The following is a 20,094-nucleotide window of genomic DNA, read 5'->3' on the forward strand; positions in this document are numbered from 1 at the left end:
GGACTGGAGAGAGAGAGAGAGAGACGAGGGAGGAGGAGAACCCTGAGAGAAGTAACAGAGGAGGTAAATGTAACAACTAGTTCCCTTTGTCATCTGAGCCATGGTGCCCTGATATGTGGTCAAACATTAATCTGGATGTTTATGTGAGGATTTCTGGAATGATATTAACATTCAAACAGATGGATTTAGAGCACAGCAGATTATCCTCCATAATCAGTTGAAGGCCTGAATAGAACAAAGAGAATTCCCAAACAAGGGAGGATTCTCCAGCAGACTGCCCTTGGACTTGATCTGCAACACCAGCCCTTCCTGATTCTACAGCAGATGGCCTTTGGACTCAAACTGGAACATTGGCCTTCCTAGGTCTCCAGCTTGCTGACTCACCCTGAAGATTTTGGACTTGCCAGCCCATAATCACATGAACCAACTGCTTAAAATAAATCACTTTTTTAAAAATGTATTTTTATTGATTTCAGAGAGGAAGGGAGAGGGGGAGAGAGATACAAACATCAATACTGACAAAGAACCATTGATTGGCTGTCTGAATGCCCCCTACTGGGGATCGAATCCGCAACCCGGGCATGTGCCCTGACTGGATATCGAACCGTGACCTCCTTCATAAGTCGATGCTCAACCACTGAGCCACGCTGGCCGGGCATAAATCACTTTTTATATACATATATCTTTATAAAGATATATCTTTAAAAAAAATTGTTGACACTATTACAGATGTCCCCCATTTCCCCTCCTTTGCCCACCTCTACCCGTTAACCCCCATGCCCCCTCCCAAGATATATCTTTATAAAGTTACGTATAATCTCTTTATGTAAGATATATTTATTGGTTCTGTTTCTTGGAGAACCCTGACTAACAGTGAGGAATAGGTCTGCCAGCCTCCAGAGTAAGGAAGAAGGCAAACACCACAGCCCACTGCTGTCTTCATGACTACCCCCAACATACGTGTGCCCAGAGTCAACACACAGAGACGACAGCCCACTCTGGCCTGGCCCTGTGCCACTGCCTCCACCTTATTGTGCCATTTCATCCAGGAGCTGCCTGGGTACCTCCTCTCGGATGTCCCATAGTCATGTCACAGTGAACAGGTCAGAACTAACTCCTCATCCTCTTCTCCCCCATTGTAGCAAATGGCACCACTGAATTGTCCAGGTCAAAAATCAGGGTGTCATCCAGAATTGGAGAGTCATCTTCTCTCTCCCTCATTCCCCCCTACTCAGTCATCCTCCGAGTCCTGCCAGTGTACCCTCTAAAGTACACTCTACTTCATCCGGTCTTTCCACTGCCTCCACCACCATGCCCTCAGTCCAAGCACTGGTGACATCTGGCCTAGACCATTGTAATAACCTCCTAACTGGCTTCCTCACTTCCTCGACCCCCACTTTCCTCTCAGGCACTTCTCCAAGTCCACTCTCCATGTGCATTAGCCAGAGCTTTGAAAACATAAATTGGACAATGTCACTTCTTTATTTTCAACCCAGCAACAATTTCCCACTGCTTTTTCGATGAAATACATGCTCTTCCATAGCCAAGAGGGCTGGGCCACATGGACCTGACCCACCTCTCCCACATTATCTCATCATGCCCTCCCCTGCTTGCTTCAGACACTAACCCTTCCCAGTTCCTAGATGACACCCCAACCTCTTGGCTGCCTAAGAATCAACTTGCTATTCTGAGGGACATTGGCGCATCTTGGGATGCCTGGCTTCTCATCACACAAATCTTGGCATCAGCGTCCTCTTCCCAGAGAAGCTTCCCCTGGTCTCCCTTTCTAAAGAATATCTTAACATCAGCATCCCTTTAGCCCTCTACCAAAGGACCCTGTTCATGCCGCCATAGCTCCTCTCATGATTCACAGTTATCACTTACTTATTGATTTACCTATTTTAGTTCATTTGTCTTCTCTACCCTAACCCAGACACCTGGAATGGAAATTCCATCAGAGCACAGATTTTGTTTTGTTCACCTCTGTGCCCCCCAAATATAACAGTAAATATTTTTAAATGAAGAATAAAACCTACGCTTGGGATTTCTGTGCCATTATTAAAGAGTAGTTCAGCCCTGGCCAGTGTGCTCAGTTGGTTGAACGTCATCCCATGCACTGAAAGATTCCCGGCCAGGGCACATACCCAGGTTTCGGGTTTGATGCCTGGTCAGGGTGCATGCGAGAGGCAACTGATCAATGCTTCTCTCAACATTGATGTTTCTCTCTCTCTCAAAAAAAAAATCAATAAAAACATATTCTTTAAAAAAAAAATAATTCATTGAAGCCCAGAAAAGTTAAATAACTCACACAGTTCTAATTGGCAGATCCAGGTCTCAAGTCCAGGCCTGTCTTATTCCAGAAGACCTGCTTTCTATTACTCTCCATGGGTTTCTATGTGAAACAACCTCTACAGTGCACCTTTCAGCTTTAAAAGATCCTCTAGAAATATAGTGTTTACGAAATACAAACATTTTTGGAATACCTGTGAGGGTCAGGTATCCTGCTGAGTGGACAGTAGACATTAAGTCAAATGGAGCTATTTCCCAGGAGATCAGGAGGTGGGCAGTATAGGTGTGTGATCCAGGGAGACATCTGGACAGGGCTGTGTCCAGCTCAGGGCCAGAAACAGAAACTGTCTACTTTTCAGGTTAATACCTTTTAGCTGTTTTACTTGTTGTTCTGGACTATTCAGAAAATGTGCCTGGCCGGTGGGACTTGGTGGTTGAGTGTTGACCCATGAACCAGGAGGTCGTGGTTCTATTCCAGATCAGAGCACATGCCAGGGTTTCAGGCTTGATCCCCAGTGGAGGGCATGCAGGAAGCAGCCGATAAATGATTCTCACTCTTTCTCTCTCCCTTCCTCCCTGAAATCAATAAAAATATATTTTAAAAAAAGAGAGAAAATGCAAATAAGAAAAAAAAATGAAGGGCACTTATAATGCAATCACCCCCTGTTCACATTGTTATTTTGCTTTAAAATCAGTTTTCTCCCTATTGAAAAGCTGTGGCTATATTTCCCCTATAAAGGTCTCTCTGTGTTATTTTCAATGTTTTTGCTACTACAAGTGATGCTCTGATAAACATCAACGTACAAGCACCTTCACACAGCTGTCAGAATATATAGAGCCTAGGAGTGAAAGTGCTGGGAGAAAGTTTGTACTTTTCAAATTTTTGTTTATATGCCAAACTTCCCTCCAGAAAGATGGAAACAATTTAAACATTATCAATCTGATTGCTGAAAACTGATATCTTGCTGGGTGTTTCTGCAATTATTCATGACATGGACCATCTTTTAAAGTGCCCAGAGCAGTGCCTGGAGCAGCACGGGTGCTCTGTAAGTATTCACTGGAGGGAAGTGTCACCATTTGTATTTTTCTACTGGGCACTCCATTTATTCACATCCTTTGCCTATTCTTCCACAGAAGTATTTGGCTTTCCTTATTCTTTTGCGAGAACACTTTTTATCTCAGGACTATGAACCATGTGTTTGTTATTTATGTTGAACTTTGTGTTTTACTTGCCCTTGATTTGAACTTCTGTGTGCTTTCCAGTAAATTTTTAAAATATTAATTATCCTCCTCTTTTCAATTCCTGCTGGAATTCTATAGAATTTAATGAATATAGTGGGCTCCCTCTGGTGGTCACAAGAAAATCCCTAGCTCCCAGTGGTTAGTCCATAGTTAAACCTCGAGACTTTTATTTACAGGACACGGTACATTTTATAATTAACAGATTCCGAGTGGCTAGACGAAGCCTTAAGAGAAGACTTCTAATTATTTTCTTCCATTCATCAGTGGGTCTACAAAGTGGTTCGAAAGGCCACTGTCCAAAACCATGCTTATAGGTCTTGCCTGCCAAATCCCTCTTTGGGGATTTCCTGTGTCTACTGGGACATCACCCTTCCCCCAGGCTTGCAGCCTTGGGCACCTCTGTCCACTCCCAGGCCCATCCATCCTGTTTGTGAGTTCTGTCCACCACATGGTCCAGGGACTGTGACAGCTGCTCCCTGTCATCAATTCTCATGGCCCTCATTCAAGTTCTCGTGACCTCTCTTCCAATGAAGTCATTAGCAGACAGTAATCATCTCTCCTTCACGTGCCCAGCACCATTCTAGGGTCAGGGGACGTGATAGGGAACAAGACGAGGTCCCCACCCTGAGCACCCTCTCAGTGAGTGTCTCTGCTGGAACCAAATCTGCAATCCTGATCTGAGGTGATCTCTCCCTCCCTTTAGTCTCTGTAGGACTTTCCTCTTCAAACTCTTTCTGTTCTCAACATATTATAATTCTTCTATCTGTGCTGTCGTCCTCCAACAGCCAGATCTGCAATCCCTCTAACAGTCTCCCTTTAACAACCTTGGTCAAGATTGCCCCCAGGACAATTACAGAACAGGGTACAGAGAGATGAGTGAATGAATGAATAAATGAATGAACAAATATCTATGCATGGTAGAGAGGAAACTGAGACCATTCTCTAGAGAATTCTAGCCCTCCCCCCAAAAATCAGACACACAAACTATTCCCTTCCACTTTGCACAGCCTGACATGAATAGCTTAACCGTCATTACGCTACTTAAATTTACCACAAACTCAAGTCAACTAGGATTTAACACATAAAAAAAGGTATCATTTTAAAAATTCTACAAATAAGAAATAATTGGAAGGGGGATAACAATTTCCAGCGTCAAAGTACTAGGAAAAGGCACCCCCTTCGCTAAGCTCTTTCCCAAGCCAATGGCCAGAACAAACAGGCTGCATGCAAGCGGCTTCTACCAAGTCTGCTCTGTTCTGTAACATTCCCGCAAGCTGTCGATGGATGTATCAAGGTCTATGTCATTTCCATGTTGTGCTCTCCTAGGTAGATTTTCACTCCTCGGCTCAAACTCCCAAGCACTTTGCAGAGCAGTGAAATTCTAACTCTGATTAATCTGTCTATTAATTTCTGGAAGGTCACCCTGCACTGCAAGCACAGTGCACTTCATGTGGAAACCATATGCAATGTCGCTGGTCTATTATATAAGGATACAAAAAAGGCACAACAAGGAATTGAAGGGTATTACCACAGTGATGAAAAGTTCTGAATATTTCCAAGGCAGGTCGAGCCCGGTTAGAAACAGTGAGTTGTGTGAAGGGGCAGCCGCCCTGGGCTTTGCACGTGGCCTCTGGAGGCCATGAGGGCCTGACCGGAGTCCCCAGGCCACACGGTCTCTTTTCTTTCTGGTTCTCTCACTCCAGTGCTCTGTCACCAGCCTTTTCTCACCCACGTCCCAGAGGACATTCCAATAAAGCTGCCAAGCCTTTGTTCTTTGCCCCCAGAATAGTCCCAGCCAAACGCCAACTCTGAATTTCCTCTCCCTACCTCTCTGACAGCCTTGACTGACGTCAACGAAAATGAAGAAGGTAACAGGCCGCACAAGGTGGGTCAGCACTGGCCTGGGGGCAATGGATCTGGCTTAAGAGTGACCACAACTGACTCTCCAGAAGCAGTGCCAGGCCCTGTTCTGAACCCTCTACATGTATTTACTCATTCAATCCTTGCAACAGTCCTTTAAGGTAGATGCGATCAGAAACCCCATTTCACAGATGAAACACTGAGGCACACAGAGGATAAATTACTCGTCCGAGGTCATGGAGGTCGTGACAGAGAATTTGAACCAGGCAGTCTGGGTTGAGAGTCCAAGCGCTTTCCCACTGGGCCATGCTGCCTGTTGGACAAGTTCAATAGCAAGAGAAGACTTGTGTGGTTCCATGGCTAGCCAACTGTCCCTGAAGCAGGACTGAAGTGGTCACCTCCCATCTGTGTCTACCCAGCTGTATCATTTTCTCTTCTGGGAAGAGCACACTAAAATTCTTAGGGTAACCCCCCCGCCGCCCCAATTCTCAGTCCACATTCTGGCAGCATCAACACCAACCACTATCCAAGAAAGGTCACATGACCTAGACCTAGCTGATCAGTGCATCCATGCTCCAGGCACAGTAATTAGTTCAGGGATAGGCACCTGCCCCAAACCAAGAAAGTCCGGGTCAATTCTGGGATGTTTTATTTAATTGTGGTAAAATACATACGAAATTATGTATTTTTACCATTTGAACTTTTGAAAAGTACACAATTCCATGGCATTGAGTACATTCTTAATGTGTACAACTATTACCACTACACAACATTTCCAGCACTTTCCCTTCTTTCCAAACAGACACCCTGTACCCGTTCCACAATAGCCCCCTGAGTTACTTTGCTAGGGCTGCCAGAACAAAGCACCATAACAGTCTGGGTGGCTTCAACAAGAGAACTTTATTTTTTCATAGTTCTGGAGACCGGAAGTCCAAGATCAAGGTGTTGGCAGGGGGGGTTCCTTCTGAGGCCTCTCCCCTTGGCTGGTCTTCCTCTGTGCATATATGTGTCCTAATCTCCCCTTCTTATGAGGACACCAGTCATATGGGATTGGGGCCTACTTTAATGACCTCATTCTAACTCAATTACCTCTTTAAAGACTATATTTCCAAATATAGCCACTTTCTGAGGTACTGGGGGTTAGGAATTCAACATGTGAATTTTGAGGACACATTTCAGCCCATAACACTTCTCCATTCCCTGCTGCTGGGACTTTTGGGAAGCAGAGCGCTCTGTCTATTGGGGTTGCTGAGAAGGAGTGATCTACCCATGGAGCTGTTTGGGGCCACCTTCAGGCCCCCAGGAGAGACTGTCTGAAAAGGACACAGAGAAGAGCTTAGAGATGGAGAGAGAGGCCCTGAGCCTGACACACCTGATTCCGGCTCTGCCTCTGTCCTTTTCATTTCCAGTTACACGAGTTAATAATTTCCCCTCTTTTGATTTATTAATGTAGCATGGTCAGAACATTAGTTAGTGTTCCGAGGTTTCTAACTAAAAGAGATAGTTAATGCAACCACCTTTCACACCAGAGTGGCCCACATCTCCAGGACGTGCAGGATGGGACACATGGCAGCTGTTCACGTGGATTTAGGCTCTGAGGTGCCAGCCCTGAGCCGTCCTCTGGAACTTCAGAGCACAGCGAGGCGGGGTGTTGCTGGAGTCTCCCACAGATCAGGCTTCAGGGCCACCCCCACCCCCCAACCCCTCCTGCAAGTTTTCAGGATTATTGCTCTAAGGGCCACCTCCCCCAACACACGATGGGCTCCCGTCCTCCAGCCCAAAGTCGCCCAGCCCTGCAGCATGCCTGGCTTGTGATGGGCTTCAGGACGAAGCACGGGGAAGCAGAGGACAGAGCGAGCAGCAGCCCTCCTTCCCTCCAAAACTTCCCCAGAGGACGGTCTTTAAGAACATAGGACAAGAAACAATCCAGTGTCCCTGTGGGGTCTGGTCACATTCCTCAGAGGACAGCCCAACAACCAGACAGGATTCCATCATTTAACCCAACAAGGCAGTACCTGCCCTCCGGTATTGGACTGAGTCAGACCATCTCAAAGAGAAATTGCAAACTGAAGAAAGCAACACAGGGACCATAACCTCTGATACCATTTGTTTAAAAACAGGAAGGGAGCTACTGGCTGAAATGTCCATAAACTATCTCAAAAATCAGGCTGTCTGTACCATAGCCACTAGCCACACATGGCCATTTAAACTAAAATTAATTAAAATTAAATAAAAATTCAGTTTGTCAGTTTCAAGGGCTTGATAACCATGAGCAGCTAGTGGGGCCGCCAACTGGACGACTGGATGGTGTGCATTTCTATCATCTCACAAAGTCCCATCAGCCAGTGCAGCTCTGGAAGACTTCAGCTACCTGGTAACAGCCCCTGGGGAGGGGAGCAGGAGGATGGGGAGCGGGGGGTATTTTTCACATGTAATCTTTGGTAGTACTTGTTATTTTTTTTATCACATCATATATTATTTCCTACTGAAAGTTAAATATTTTAAAACTTCAAACATTTTTAAGCATTTAAATACACAGGGAACATAAGAAGGTGTTGGAATACCTAAGGGACAGGGCTCAGAACACTGTCTAAAGCAGGGGTCCTCAAACTTTTTAAACAGGGGGCCAGTTCACCGTCCCTCAGGCCGTTGGAGGGCCGGACTATAGTTTAAAAAAAAACTATAAACAAATTCCTATGCACACTGCACATATCTTATTTTATTTTGAAGTAAAAAAACAAAACGGGAACAAATACAATATTTGTATTTGCATGTGGCCCGCGGGCCGTAGTTTGAGGACCCCTGGTCTAAAGCAGTGGTTCTCAACCTTCTGGCCCTTTAAATACAGTACCTCATGTTGTGATCCAACCATAAAATTATTTTCGTTGCTACTCATAACTGTAATGTTGCTACTGTTATGAATCGTAATGTAAATATCTGATATGCAGTATGGTCTTAGGCGACCCCTGTGAAAGGGTCGTTCAACCGCCTATGGGGTCGCGACCCACAGGTTGAGAACCGCCGGTCTAAAGCCTGGGAGTGTCTGTGGAAGGCAGAGAAGAGTTTAGGGGCAGCTGTGAGAACAGGCAGCCCCGGGGGCCTCCCGGGGAGCAGCCGCACACCTGATCCACACTCACACCTCATTCATGCTCACACCTGATCCACACTCGCACCTCATTCATGCTCACACCTGATCCGCACTCGGTGGTGCAGGAAGCTCCTCCGTCCCTCCCATTTCAATCCTCTCAGAAACCTTGTAAGGTCCTCAGGACGATTATTATTGCCATTTGTTTTAATTTCCTAAGGCTGCTGCAACAAATTACCACAAACTGGGTGGTTTAAGATGATGGAAACTTAGAAACCCAAAATCGATGTGTTGGCAGGATGGATTCCTTCTGGAGGCTCTGAGGGAAGACTCCCTCCCGCACCCCTCCAGCTTCTAGTGGCTGCGATCACCTTCCACGGTCCTGGCTTGTCTGATCTTGCCTCCACCCTCCCATGGCCTTCCCCTCTGTGTCTCTGTGTCCCAAATCTCTCCCTCCCGTATCTTACAAGGACAATCGTCACTGGATTTAAGGCCACCCTAAATCCTGGATGATCTCATCTTGATATCTTTGACTTAATTATATCTGCAAAGACCCTATTTCCAAATAAGGCAGAGGTGGGGAGAGTATAAGGTCCTCGAAATCATTTGTTCTGGCCCTGCCAAGGCTTTAGGGGTGAGTTAATTAAATGTTGACCAAATATAGCAGGCTAATTTTTAACTTGATACTTTTGTATGGCCTGCAAATGAGGTTATACATATCTAAATGGCCCTTGGCAGAAAAAAGATTCCCACCCTGAAATAAGGTCACATTTATAAGTATGGGGGTTAGGACTGGGACATATCTTTTAGGGCAGTGATGGCGAACCTATGACATGTGTGTCAGAGGTAACACGCGAACTCATTTTTTGGGTTGATTTTTCTTTGTTAAATGGCATTTAAATATATAAAATAAATATCAAAAATATAAGTCTTTGTTTTACTATGGTTGCAAATATCAAAAAATTTCTATATGTGACACGGCACCAGAGTTAAGTTAGGGTTTTTCAAAATGCTGACACGCCGAGCTCAAAAGGTTTGCCATCACTGTTTTAGGGGAACACAATTCAGCCCACTACACCATTTTATAGATGAGGGGTGCAAGGCTTGAGGGCCTCTCACTTGTTCAAGGTCACAGGACTACTTCAGGGCCCAGCCCTGCCAGTCCCCCTCCACTGACTCAGGCAGGAGGAACAACCTGCCCCTCCTCTCAGCCTCATGGCTCCCCCAGAGTGTCGCTTCACAATGGGCAGCACACACAGAAGAGCCGCCCCCTTCTCTGGCCTCGATTATCAGTCTGCTGCATCCTAGGATCTGACAAAAGATTACACTGTCCTCCAGGCGTGGGAAGGAGCCAGGCCAGGGGGATCTGTGGGGTATCTAAAATCAGATGGGACCCAAGCTATGGAGGGTGGTCTGTGTGTCTGGACTCCAGAAGTCTGCAGGGCAGATCAGAGCCAGAGAGAAAGGGAATGAGCTAAGGCTTCTGGTGTTGGAGAAAAGGCCTCTGTTGGAGAATGTGCCAGCCTCCGGGGTTTTGCATCAATGTAGGGCTCTGGTCCAAAGGGCTCAAGTGAGTCCTCCAGCTCAGAGTGACAGGAGAGAAAGTATAGCAGGCATGGGCATGAGTGTGCACGGGGGCCTGGCCACACTGACCACAGCTGCCAGAATGGCTTGATGGCAGCCACGAGCCCTCGACAACATCAGCACAGGGCTGCCAGCAGGGCCCTTCTCAGAGAGCAGGGAAGGTCACTGTCCTCTTGTCAGTGGGAACTGGAGGCTTTGACCAGCCTTTCAGCCTCCATAGTTTTCCCTGAGACCCTTTTGGGTCCCCCAAGGAAAGACAGGACACAGGACTGCCTCTGGGTCATGGGCTTTGACCTGTATTTTCTCTATGACTTCAAAAGGCCACTCTAATATTGTCATCATTTTTTGGTGAAGACCCTATAGTTAATAAGTGGAAGACCAAGGTTTGGACCTGGCTTGGGTTTAGTCGGGAGCTCCGTGCCCCATCCCTGCCTCCTCCTCCCAGTCCCTCTGTCATATGTATTTGGGACTTTCAAGCTTCCTGTCAGCAGCCCACAGCATGAAACCCAGTTCACTTCACCATCCAGGTCATGCCTACAAATAGAAATAGCTGAAACAGAAACTTCACTCCAATAGTTTTTATTCAAGTCTATGCTAGTTCAAAATTTCAAAACACTGCTGTAACCCACGGAACTGATTTCATATCTTATGAATGCATTGTGCCTCCCAGTTTAAAAAACATCCACAACACTCAGAAAAAGCGGGGGAATCATTCCTATTTTATATATTTTGCAGATCATCCAAAAATTATTTGTGGGTCTGGATTTTTTACCCCATTGAAACACAGCTTCTGACTTACTGAACAAATAGTGATGTCATTACCTGTCATATCCTTTTCCTCCTATCAAAACCTTGGGGAGGTCCTACTACTAAAAGCTAGCTCAAGCTGGACCATCAGGTCCTCTCCTGCTGGGCCCCCAGAGACTGAGTTTTCCCACCAGGAGGTCCACCCTTGCAGACATCCTGGGCATCTCCCAACCTTGAGATGTTGACTATCAGTGAGCTTCGTTTCTGGACCAGTGAAGGCGGTTGGGAAATGCCATGCAACTTGGCTAATGGAAGGTGTGACAATAAAGTTAAGGGCCACTGGCTCAGCGGCTATGATCTATGTTTTGTCACCTTGTCCAACATGGAGAGAAGCCTGGGAAGTATTATGACTTTCTGCTCATTCACTGCTTTACACACCATCCTGCGAGAGGTTAATGCTAACCCTAAAAATGCCAGGGCTGCAACTACACACCTACATTCTCAATCATTGTCTGTGCAAAGCTCCCATGAGGACAACCAGGAAGACCTGATATGAATCAGGATTTGAGCCACAGGAGTTAGGAATCAACAAATCCCAGTTCTATTCACAGCCATACTAGTCTACACCACCAAAACCCAAGAGAGATATGATTATTTGAATAATTCAGACCATGTTTCCTGCTTCCTTCATCTACCTCCACCAAAAGAAATGAAAACCAAAAAAAAAAAACCAACAAAAACACACAAAACTATTTGGCCAGATTATTTATCACAACCCTCCCCCCAGACCCCCCAAGGTTTGAAATAGAGATAAGGTCACAATGATAATACCCTGTGGCTGGTTCGTGCCTGTTTTTCCATCTTCAGAATGGAATGGCTGGTGCTGTCCCAGCATCTAAGCCTTTATTAGAAGTCATCTCTAATGGTTCTCAGCTCCCCCGCCAATACCACCATTGCCGTCAAACCGAAACAGTGAATCATGCTGTGATCTTTGACTAACGACATGCCTGCCAGGGAAGAGGTAGGAAGAAAGGCCCATGATGGGCCACAAGGTACAACATACAGCCTGAGACCCAAGGCAATCATCTTGACCATGTCCTCGGCAATTTTGAGCAGACAGAGAGAAGCCAGGCCTACAGAAGTCAGGAGCCAGCAAGGATCAAATGTCCACTTACCCGGAGGGCAGACGCATTCCGATGGCGCTTCCCGAACAGTCCGGAGCTTGACTAGTCCCTCCAACTTCTGAAACAAGAAGGGAAGGGAGGAGAATGAGGATGAGCTTGAGAACAGAGTAGAAAAATCAGCAAAAACCAATGTATCAAAAAAACAGAACAAAAACTAGATCGACAGTGATGGGGGTATTTTTGAGAACATTTTTAATAGGTCATTAAATTCTACAGACAGTTTTGGAATGAGAGAAGAAACAAAAATAAACATCGAGCAATTACTCGGGAGTCCCTGAAAAGAAGGCGGCACATTTCTGCTTTGTTATAACATTTTCAAACACAAATCAAGGAAAGCCAAAATGACCGTGCAGTCCGAGTGAAAGTGGGAGGCTGGGCAGGGCCCTGGCAGCAGCTTTCAGTACTTGGATCACACCGTCTGCCCTGGAAGCCCCCAGGCCCCCAGCTGCAGCCCCTCCCATCCCACCGAGCTCAGACCCGCTGCCCAGGCCCAATCCACCAGGATGGCATTTTTTCTTTCTTCTTACCTGTGGGGATGCTTGCCCTAGAAAATTTGGTTCTGTACAACTCAACAAAGATCTCTGCGGATGCCCAGCCCTGTGCTCGATAGGCGAAGGGAAAAGAATTACCACAGAAATCAAGTCAGAAGTCACAGCTTTACTATTATGATAGCTCACAGTACAGCTTGGCACCATCACTGCCCGATTTGACACTAGGAGTAACCTCTGTGGCCCGAATTATTGTTCCTGCCTCACTGAGGGGACACAAGGCACACAAAAAAACACAAAACAAAACAAAAAACAGAACAACAACAACAACAAAACAAGATGAAAAATTAGTCCCAAATCCCAAGTCTAGATTTAGGAAAGTGAAGCAATTGGCCCATAACCCCCAAACTAGCCTAGGCTTGAGTCCTGACAAGAATATGCAAAGTATTAACTTTTCTCTAGAAAAAAACAAAACAAAACAAAACCAATAAGCCTCTCTAAAAGCAAAACAAAGCAAATCCCAAATGTGTTAACCTTAGTGGAAAAAATGCACTATGACAGGCAGAAGGAGTACTTGAGTTTCAAACATGAAAATGTAATTTTTAAAGCACTGCTTGTCAGATGTGAAAAGGGCACCCTGGTCTTGAGCCCTTGAGGCCAAGCCTGAAAGTTTCACAGAAGACGGGACTCCAGCCAAGTCCTGTATTGTCTCTGGCTGGAGCAGCCCAGCACCAAGACCCGGAGACAAAAAAAACACAAAAACACAAAACATAACCAGGTTAGCTCCAGCTGCCTGCAAAGCCTCTATCCCTGCCTCCAGTCACCCTCATTTTCCAGATGGGCAACAGACAACAGATAGAATTAAGGCCAAGTTTTGGGGGAGCATGCGGATGTGTGGTCATGACGCCTTGGTGGAGGGGTGTGAAAGCAGTGCTGCCTTTAAATGCATCCAACCTCCCCGTCCTCACCGCACCTCTGGCCCACAAGGCCTCCAAAATCTTAACATGGTCAGGTCTGGACACCAGGCTCTCAGCCCCAATTCGGTTCCCCACCTGCCATGCACTCCTGCTCTATGCTGGAGCGACCTGCGAGCAGCCCCCATCCCCCAGAATGCCTCCCACTCCAACCCACCAAAGCTTCTCTGGGGCTCCCACTCGGCAGCAGCAAACACCACCCAGCCCTGGCCTGGTGCGCGGGTCCCTGGAGCACCGCAGCCACGTGGGGCCTCAGAAGCTGCCTGGGCATGTGGACAAGGGTGGCACCTCAGAACTCACCTTCTCCCCACTGTATCTGCAGATGCTATTATCGATTTCAAAATTTACCTGGAAAAAGAATCCAGCCTTCTAGTTTAAGCCAATTTGTTAGTGGAGCTCTCATCTGTTTTATCATTGCTGGTTAGACTAGAAGTCACACTAACCCCCTCCCCCCTTTCTTAAACAAAAGCATTTAATGCTAAAAAACAAAACAAAACATGTAGCTTTTAACAATTGCTATCTGATCTGGGCCTCTGCCCTAAAGGGGTGGGGGGGGGGCGGTTCTATCAAATACTGATAGGAAACACAATTACTTTTAAGCTACTCTTATGTTAAAATAAAAAGCTGACCAGGAAACTATTGATGAAAGGGTAAAAAAAATACCTTTCTGTTAATGCTACCAGAGGGATCATAAATTACTGGGATTGAATTTTTGTTCTGTCATGTATTCTAACTCCTTTTATGCATTCATCTTTCTGGATCAGATGGTGAATCGGCAAAGTTTTCTCTCCTAATCCTCTACCCTCCCCGCCTTCCAGGCCCCTAACTTTCTTTGCATTTGTAACGGTCCCTACTAAGAACACAGAGGGAAATGTTTGAATTAGAAACCCAATCCCACAATCTTTATTTCCATGTGCTTTTTTTTTTAATTTTAAGAAAATATTCTTTTGTGTCCAGGTTTGTAAGAAATGACTTACAAGCTTCGACTTTTTATATCAGTTATCTGGTAGTACCCCTTGCATCTGCAAACAATATGGTCCTGGTTTTACATATGCAAACAAGTCCTGGCTCCAAAAGTAAACAAAGGATGAGTTTCTGAGAAAAGACGAAGAAGACTTGGGGAGCATTCCCTCCAGAGTGTGGAGGCGAAGGAAGAGGAGGGGGACTTGAAGTTTTGAGGGAAGAATGGCAAGAGCAGAGGGAAAATTAATCAGGGAAAATCATGATTTTTAAAATAGCATTACATGGTCAGATGATAAATTTATTAATGAGCTGTTGGAGTGCTAGTCTGGAACATTTCACCAGATTTTCTATCACATCGTCAAATGGTTACATTTTGATGAAATATGAATTAACATACAAAAAAAGATGTAATGATTTATTTCTGTAAAATGCTCCAAATAAAGCCACAAAGACATTCCGATCCTTTGACAGAAAATTACTACTTTAGGGAATATACCCCTAAGGAAATAAGTCAACAGAAGAAAAAAAAAAAGATATTCATGAGGAAGTTGTGCCTCAAAACAGTGGGAGGGACTGTGTGTCCCTTGATGAAACTGTCATATCTTCATGAAATAGCGTTATGAAGACTATGTAGCAACAAGGAACAATGTTTATGGTACAATAAATAAAATGTCTACATCAGTGTAAAAATTCAGGCTTGGTGTGGCAGCAACTAGCAAATACCACTCGCTTTGGTGTTGGAATTATGGTAATTACTTCTTTAGAAGTTCTTTCTGTAGTTGTAATACCATCTTCTCAGTAAAAATAGTAAAAATAATAAAATAAAATAAAATAAATAAAATCTTGGAAGTAGAAGAAGAGCCTAAATGAAGCCCTGAAATCTCCCTATTGAGGACAATTTTTGAATGATGGACAGATGACTCTGATTCCTCAGGAAGATCCAATTCCAGCATCAACGCTGCTAATGTGCAACACAGACCTTAAAACAATGGTTGTAACTGCACTGCAGATGTTCAGAAAGTTAAGTAGAGGCATCAAAAATATTAAATGGCCTCAACTGAAATTCTAGAGATGAAAACTATTATGGCTGAGATGCAAAAAACAACAACAAGGTATAGGGCATTAATGGGAGATTAGACATTGCAGAAGAAAAGATTAGTGAACTGGAAGTTAGCAATAGAAACTATCTAAAATGAACACACAGGGAAATAATTTTTTTCAAGAAGAAAGAATAAGCCCTAGCTTGGCTCAGTGGATAGAGCGTCAGCCTGTGGACTGAAAGGTCCTGGGTTCAGTTCCAGTCAAGGACATATGCCAGGGTTGTGGGCTCAATCCCCAGTGTGGGGCATGCAGGAGGCAGCCAATCAATGATTCTCTTTCATCATTGATGTTTCTATCTCTCCCTCTCCCTTCCTCTCTGAAATCAATTTAAAAAATAATTTTTTTAAAGAAAGAATAACATCAGTGAACTTGGGATTTCAAGTGCCCTAATATACAGGTGATTACAGTCCCCAAAGAACAGAAAAATAATATTTAAAGTAGTAATGGCCAAAATAATTTTCAAAACTTGAAAACTATAAACTCACAGATCCAAGAATCTCAATGAAACTCAAGCACAAAAACATGAAGAAAACTACCCCAAGGCATATCATAAATTAAACTGCCTAAAACCAGTGATAAAAGCAGGCAGAGAAAAAAGACATATGGGCAAATGAACTCTCATACATTGCTGGTGGGAATGTAAAATGATACAATGGCTTTGAACAACAGTTTTGCAGGTTCTTATAAAGTTAATCATATGCCTATCAGATGACCAATCATTCCATTCCAAGGTATTTATACCCAAGAGAAATTAAAGCATATTCCATATGAAGACTTGTACATGAATGTTCATAGCAGCTTTGTTTATAACAGCCAAAAAGTGGAAACAACTCAAGTATTCGTTAACAGGTGAATGGAAAAACAAATTGTGGAATATCTTCATAATAATACTGATAATAAAAAGAATGAACTAATGATATATGCAAAAGTGTCAAACAAAATTTCAATAATTATATTGAGTGAAGGAAATCAGACCTCTCTCCCCCCAAAAAAGAATGCATGATTCCATTCATATAAAAATTCTACAAAATGGAAACTAAGCAATTGTGACAGAAATCAGTACCATCCGGTGGCAGGTGGGGAGGGACGGAAGGGAGAGAATTCAAGGAGGCAGGAAGAAACTTTTAAGGGTGATGAATGTGTTCACTACCTTGATTGTGGAGATGGTCTCACAGGTGTGTACATGTCAAGACATATCTAATTGTACATTTTAAATATGTGAATTAATTGTATGCCAAATATACCTAAGAAAGCCAAATAACAAAAACCCCCAGTCACGGCTCCCACAGGCTTGGCCGGGGTTGTGGAGCTGGTGTCCTGGGCTCACCACACTATAAGCTTCAGGTTTCGCCTCAGTGCCAGGTAAACCTTGCTACAGTCAGGTGGGTAAGAGCATCTAGCCCTGCCCACGCATTTGGCAGGAGCTCAGACACTTTTCTCTAAGGAATGTGGGCTTAATCGGGGACTCCCACTGGCACACAGAGTCACTCTGTTCCAAACCACATTGGCAAACATTTCCCCAATGGTCCCTGCTCAGTCCCTCAGTACCTTAGTGTGTTTTGAAAGGGTTGGTCTGCAAACAAAATGCAATTCTTCAGAAATCCTTAATTTGTGTTCCCACTCATTATTTTACAAACACACTTCACTTCCCATCGAACCTGCCTTCGGAGATTTTCCACCCTGCTCTGACAAGGAAATCCCACCATAGAAATGGATGGTTTCCATCATGGCTTTTGACCCATTGAGGAGAGGCCTCAGGCTGCTCCAGTATATGGCTTCCGAGCCTTCTCCACACCATGGCCAGTCTTCTCCAGAGGCCCAGCCGCCATGTCTAGCCTGTTTAAATCCCAACACTGAGCCTGGCCGGCATGACTCAGTGGTTGAGCATCAACCTATGAACCAGGAGGTCACAGTTCAATTCCAGGTCAGGGCATATGCCCAGGTTGATCACCAGTGGAGGGTGTGCAAGAGGCAGCTGATCAATGATTCTCATCATTGATGTTTCACTCTCTCTCCCTTCCTCTTTGAAATCAATATATTTTAAAAAATAATAATAAATCCCAACACTGAGTTCCACCTGCTTCCCACTGACACTGCTCTCTCAGTCCTGTCCACAGTGACTGGGGTTTCCCCTCATGTGTCAAGTCTGATTAGATGGTGTTAGGGGCTGAATCATGTCCCCCCTAAATTCACATGTTAGAGTCCTAACCCCAGTCCTTAAGAATGTGACTGTATTTGAAGATAGGGTCTTTAAGGTGGTAATTAAATAAAATGAGGTAATTATTGATATCCAATGTGACTGGTATCCTTATAAGAAGAGGAAATTAGGAGTCTGACATGCACAGAGGAAAGGCAATGAGTAGACACAGGGAGAAGACAGCCACCTGCCAGCCAAAAAGAGAGACCTCAGGAAAAACTAACTCTGCTGACACCTTCATCTCAGCCTTCTAGCCTCCAGAACTGTGAGGAAAGAAATTTGTGTTGTTTAAGCCATTCAGACTATGGTACTTCGTTAAGGCAGCCCTAGCAAACTGATTGAGGTGGGGTCTCCCAGACACCCTACCCACCTTCACTTACCCACTTCAGATTCCCCGCCTGCCCCAAGGGGAATAAAGTGAGAGGAGGTGGAGAGGACCTGGAGGACTGGGATGCTGGGCTGAGTGAGGAGATTTCGCCTTACTGGCCTGGGAGGCATTGAGGCTTGATGAGCAAGGGGAGGGACACCAACTTGAGAATATGACCTGCCTGGGACATGGAGTGGCAGGACTCAGACAGTCAAACAAGTAACTATTTCAAGAAGGGCCCCACGAATGGGACCGAAATAAAGGACTAAAAGAAAGCCCATCAGCAGGTCCTGCAGACTGAGTGGTGAGGCATCTCTTTCCCGCTCAGCTCATTCAAGGCCAAGCCTATAAAGGGGGAGCCTCCTTACAGGCGTGGGAAGGAGGAGGAGGAACTGTGCCTGGGGAAGACCCCGAGCACTGAATGCGCATAGTCCTGGCAGCCATCAGATTGCTAGGATTAGCAAAGCGCGGAGCAGGCAAGAAGGAAACTGGCAGCTCCTCCCGGGAAGAGTGCATCACGTCATTCTCAGAGAAATGAAGTGCAGCACCCTTTTTGCAGATGAGGAAGTGGAGGCTTGGAAAAGCCAAGTTATTGGAGGCAGGTCCAGACTCAAACCCAAGTCTTCTAACTCCAGAGCCCACAGCATGAGCTGTGCGGGCCCAGTTGGGGAGGCTTTTAGGAGGACTTGGCAGGGACAAGTTCTGTGGTGAGGCGATGAGGTCAGGTCTCCCCGTCCCTGCTTCCTTCAATGGTTCCTGCGTGTGCACAAGCACACACTTACATGCCCCATAACTCCCCCCCACAATTCATATTCATAGACACACTCATGCACATATGTGCACATGTGTGCACTCACACAATGCACGCACATGTGTGCACACTCTCACACAGATGCACTCACACGTGTGCACACACAATGTACTCCCTTGGGTGTGTGCACATGCATGCTGACATGTATGCACACTTGATCTCACACGTATACACCCTAACACACACACTGTAGTCCCATTGCCATGTGAACTTATCCTTCATTTGCACCGCCACCTGGGTCTGGAAACAAGATGCTGTAGATGATAACAGCCCATACATCACACAAAATGGCGAAGTTAAATAAATGGACAGACTTTGCTTTTTCTATGTGATGATCCTCTTCGGAGGCCCAAAGTTGAGTATATTTTATGTAAACTGTCTTCTAAAACACAAGAACACATTCTAATTGCTTTATGATTTGTTTCACAATTCAAAGTTGGAAGCGAATTCAGTTTTAGAAGTTGACATTACCCATTTGAAAGCACTTTTCCCTCACAAATTTTGTGGCTACATCAGAAATTAAAGTTTTCTCATTTACCAGTGTGAACTGAAACAGATGTGTGTGAGGCCTCTGGTTCACCAGGTTACTCACAAGCATTTGGGGAAGTCTGTACCATATTGAGTAATCACAAAAATGGACAAACCTATTAATCAAAGTGAATTTACTAGGTGTTTGAAGCTCTTTCGCAATGAAAAAGCCATATACTAATTTTCAAGAATAATTAGATTTTTAGCTCGGTCGTAAATGTGAAATTTTTTCCATTTAAATGGAAAACTTCCTTGTGCTTAAATGAAAGACAGAAAAAATGGGGTTATGAAGCTGATTTGATCTTTGCTTTTCTTCAACAAGTCACATTTCCCCGTCATTGACTTGGAGACAGGACATGTGTTCACACCTTTTTTACTTCTGCATGGCCTTCACAGGCTGGCAGAATCCCAGTGCTAAAAGGATCTTAAGGTCAGCCGTGTAACCACGGGGCTTCCTCTCCAATTAGACACAGACATTCCTTCTGGGCTCACTCAAAGAAAGCATTCTAATCAGAGCAGCCATTTTCAGGATTTGTATGTGCTGAAGCACTTTGGACATATCAACGTGTTTAATCCCCACAGAAACCTTAGGGCAAGGATGATAATCCCCATTTAACAGATGGGCAAACTAAAGTATGGAAAACCAGCCATCTACCCAAAGTCACACAGCTGGG

The 20,094-nt window shown here is 44.9% G+C and overlaps 1 protein-coding gene across 5 annotated transcripts in view; it reads right to left on the reverse strand.

Moving 5' to 3' along the window:
• Positions 1-20,094, reverse strand: part of COL23A1 (collagen type XXIII alpha 1 chain) — a 254,521-nt gene that overhangs the window by 221,694 nt on the left and 12,733 nt on the right. For all 5 annotated transcript variants that reach the window (XM_023754032.1, XM_023754023.1, XM_023754035.1 and 2 more), the window contains exon 2: positions 11,983-12,049. In XM_023754032.1, coding sequence (XP_023609800.1) covers positions 11,983-12,049 — 67 coding nt within the window. The remainder of the gene's footprint in view (positions 1-11,982; positions 12,050-20,094) is intronic.

This window comes from Myotis lucifugus, unplaced genomic scaffold (genome assembly GCF_000147115.1).
Source record: "Myotis lucifugus unplaced genomic scaffold, Myoluc2.0 scaffold_1, whole genome shotgun sequence".
Classification (NCBI taxonomy): domain Eukaryota; kingdom Metazoa; phylum Chordata; class Mammalia; order Chiroptera; family Vespertilionidae; genus Myotis; species Myotis lucifugus.